The sequence below is a fragment of the Excalfactoria chinensis genome, unplaced genomic scaffold, assembly GCF_039878825.1.
Source record: "Excalfactoria chinensis isolate bCotChi1 unplaced genomic scaffold, bCotChi1.hap2 Scaffold_68, whole genome shotgun sequence".
NCBI classification, from domain to species: Eukaryota; Metazoa; Chordata; class Aves; order Galliformes; family Phasianidae; genus Excalfactoria; species Excalfactoria chinensis.
This window is the reverse complement of record NW_027315710.1, coordinates 1,284,042-1,287,423: the sequence shown is the minus strand read 5'-3', so window position 1 is coordinate 1,287,423 and position 3,382 is coordinate 1,284,042. Positions and strand designations below refer to the sequence as shown.

Sequence of the window (3,382 nt, the reverse complement as noted above, 5' to 3'; positions counted from 1 at the left end):
TGCCTCAGCTGAATGATGATCCTGCAAAGGAGAAGTCAGAGGGTCCCTGTCCTTGTCTGCGTGTCTTTTTTATTAAGGGCCAGGAGCAGAGCTCTTCAGATGAGGCATTTGCACTTCTGCTAGGCAAACACGATCTGTTAGGACAAACTGATACAGTAAAAGAGTTAATCTCAAAGTCAAAAGTTAGGTATTTGGGCCCATAAACAAGTGGGATGCGCAGTTAAGACAAGGGAAGAACATCCTGCACACTAAAGGGAACATGTCTCAAGAACTAGGCCAAAATTGGACTACTTCTGTCAAGCACGACAACGTAAATAGGTCAGAGCAAGGTAGACTTCAATCCTTCGCAAAGAAGATATCTGTCTTCATCCCCTAGACCACTGGAGGGAGACACCCACTATAAAGTGCACCAGAGTGAGGGGCAGTATGTAAATGAGTTACTGGAAACAACGAATATCTAGATGAGTTCCACGAAATTTGTTGGATATGTATCAGCTTGGCTTTCAAATATGTAACACTTCTGCTTTCTGATGTGCAAGGTAGGTGTGATCCCACTTGCACCCGGTGCCTAATAAACGTGTTCCTACTTTATAACCTAACTCTGTCTTAGAGAGTTTGATTCCGCAATCCAAAGCCATGCTACTGGTATCTGTCTGTCCACTTGTGACAAATTCATCAGACATCCAAGTGTATTTTACAGAGATGAGCCTGCTGTCTATCAGGAGCTTCCAGCCCTGGAGCCCCAGGGAAATCTCCAAGGGAAGCAGGGAGGAAGAGAAACTCAAATCCTCAGGTGTGCTGAGCTGGGCTGGGCTCCTGGGACACAGGGAGCTCATACAAGTGGGCAGTGCTGCAGAGAGACAGCTGTGCCCAGGAGCAGCTCTTGTGCACAGCACAGCCTGCAGGTGACAGAAGGAGAGGAGAAAAAGGGGAGAGAGCTTACAGGATGTGTATGGTGTGAGCTCATGACAACAGCATTGCCCACAGACCATGACACGGTAAGTCTCATTGCAGACAATGCAGCTGCTATTCATAGAGGGTTAACTAAAACTGAGATGTACCATAGCAGATCTGGCTGCAGGCACTGCGTGTTTCTTTTATTTGGAAAAAGACTTCTGCTTGAGCTGAGGGTTTCCATGCTGCAGTATGAAAGCACAGCCCTGAGGGCTGCGTGTCCCAGCACGGCTGCAGGCTGTGCAGCCGGGGCTGCAGGCGGGTGCCCACGGCTGTCCTGCAGAGCAGGGTCCCTTCTGTGCCCCAGGGGCTGTGTGCCGGCTATGGGACTCTGCCACCTGCCAGGCTCAGCACTCAGCCTGCCCAGGGAGCTGCCCAGGGCGCTGCAGGGAGACGTGTGGGGGGAAGGAGCCCCCCGGCAGGGCTTGTGCTGCCACAGCTGCTGCCTGGGGCAGGGGATCACAGCTCCACTGCACAGCAGGATGCTTGTGAGAGTACTTTGCAAGATGAGATCCAAGGCTGGGATTTTCCATTTCCAGTTCTGAAAGAAGAAGAGAGGACTGGAGGCACAAATCTAAAAGCGGCTGTCATCTTTGAACACAGCTATGAAACACCTCAGTATTTCTTCTGTCCATCTGTTGTTTTGTGAACAGTCACGCAGGTTGTGCTTTCAGACTCTCCTTCCTGAAAGGATACGATCAGTTTCTGTTCTCTTTGTTTTCTGCAGCCATAATAAGTTCACTTCTCCTGCAAACAGGCTGATTTCTCTAAGACAAAATGAAGTGCACAGGGGCTGGGGCTGGGGTCTCCAAGAGCGGCTGCAGTATAGAGGAAACTATCCAGGAGGCTGGGATATGATTAGGAAATTAGCAGAAGGAAATAGCTCCCTAATCTTCTACTCCTTAAGAGATGGTGAAGCTCATAAAAATAAATACAAGTTCTAGAATTAAACGGTCATTTTCCAAAGGGAAAGTATAGTATAGCAGGAGCAGTGTCTCTGAGAATGGTCTGAACTTGTCATTATCTTCTGCACTCTGAGCAGGACTCCAAGCCCAGGAACAGCAGATGCCCAACAGCAGCTCCATCAGCGAGTTCCTCCTGCTGCCGTTGGCAGACACGCGGCAGCTGCAGCTCCTGCACTTCTGGCTCTTGCTGGGCATCTACCTGGCTGCCCTCCTGGGCAACGGCCTCATCAGCACAGCCGTAGCCTGCGACCGCCGCCTGCACACCCCCATGTACTTCTTCCTGCTCAACCTGGCCCTCCTCGACCTGGGCTGCATCTCCACCACTCTCCCCAAAGCCATGGCCAACGCCCTCTGGGACACCAGGGCCATCTCCTACGCAGGATGTGCTGCACAGCTCTTTTGCTTTGTCTTCTTCATCTCAGCAGAGTATTCCCTTCTCACCATCATGTCCTATGACCGCTACGTTGCCATCTGCAAGCCCCTGCACTACGGGACCTTGATGGACAGCAGAGCTTGTGCCACCATGGCAGCAGCTGCCTGGGGCGCTGGGCTTCTCAATTCCCTGCTGCACACTGCCAGTACATTTTCACTGCCTCTCTGCCAAGGCAATGTTGTCAACCAGTTTTTCTGTGAAATCCCCCAGATACTCAAGCTCTCCTGCTCTGGCTCCTACCTCAGGGAAGTTGTGTTGCTCATTTTTAGTGCTTGTTTATGCTTTGGCTGCTTTGTTTTCATAGTTGTGTCCTATGTGCAGATCTTCATGGCCGTACTGAGGATGCCCTCAGAGCAGGGACGGCACAAAGCCTTCTCCACGTGCCTCCCTCACCTGGCCGTGGTCTCCCTGTTTCTCAGCACTGCCATTTATGCCAACCTGAAGCCCCCCTCCATTTCTTCCCCACTCCTGGATCTGACAGTGGCACTTCTGTACTCAGTGGTTCCTCCAACACTGAACCCTATTATCTACAGTGTGAGGAACAGGGAGATCAAGAACATTCTCAGGAAGGGGTTGAAGTAATCACTATTCCAGCTTCCATAAAGTGCACATCTTCCTCACACGATTCCCAGTGATTGTTCTTTATGTTTTATGCATCCTTGGTTGTTTGCTTGTGTGTGATATGGCTACCTGCAAAAAAATGTTATCGATCTTATAAATAAAAATTTATTTCACTTCTTTCCTACCTAATTTCCATTTTCTCACTCCAAAAGGTCATGTAAATATGGAACCAGATTCCCTGAATTTGTTAGAAGATTCCTAAAAATCTTTCAAAATAGACTTTTCCTTAGATCTTCTATCCTCCTTCCTTGTCTGGGTCTGGGGTGGAACAGCCACAGACAGCAGCACAACGTTCTCTTTTCATTCCTGCTCTCTTTACACTGCCACAGTGCTCTCACATTCTCTCATTTGTGCTGGCCTGAAGATTTCGTGTGTCTCAGAACAGTCCTGTTGTTACTACAGCAGATTC

The 3,382-nt window shown here is 49.6% G+C and overlaps 1 protein-coding gene across 1 annotated transcript; it reads left to right on the top strand.

The window, feature by feature from the left end:
• The first annotated feature begins 2,019 nt into the window (after positions 1–2,019).
• LOC140265144 (olfactory receptor 14J1-like) lies at positions 2,020–2,934 on the top strand. The gene has a single exon (XM_072361028.1). The coding sequence runs from the start codon at positions 2,020–2,022 to the stop codon at positions 2,932–2,934; it is 915 nt and encodes a 304-aa protein (XP_072217129.1).
• The last annotated feature ends 448 nt before the right edge of the window (positions 2,935–3,382 follow it).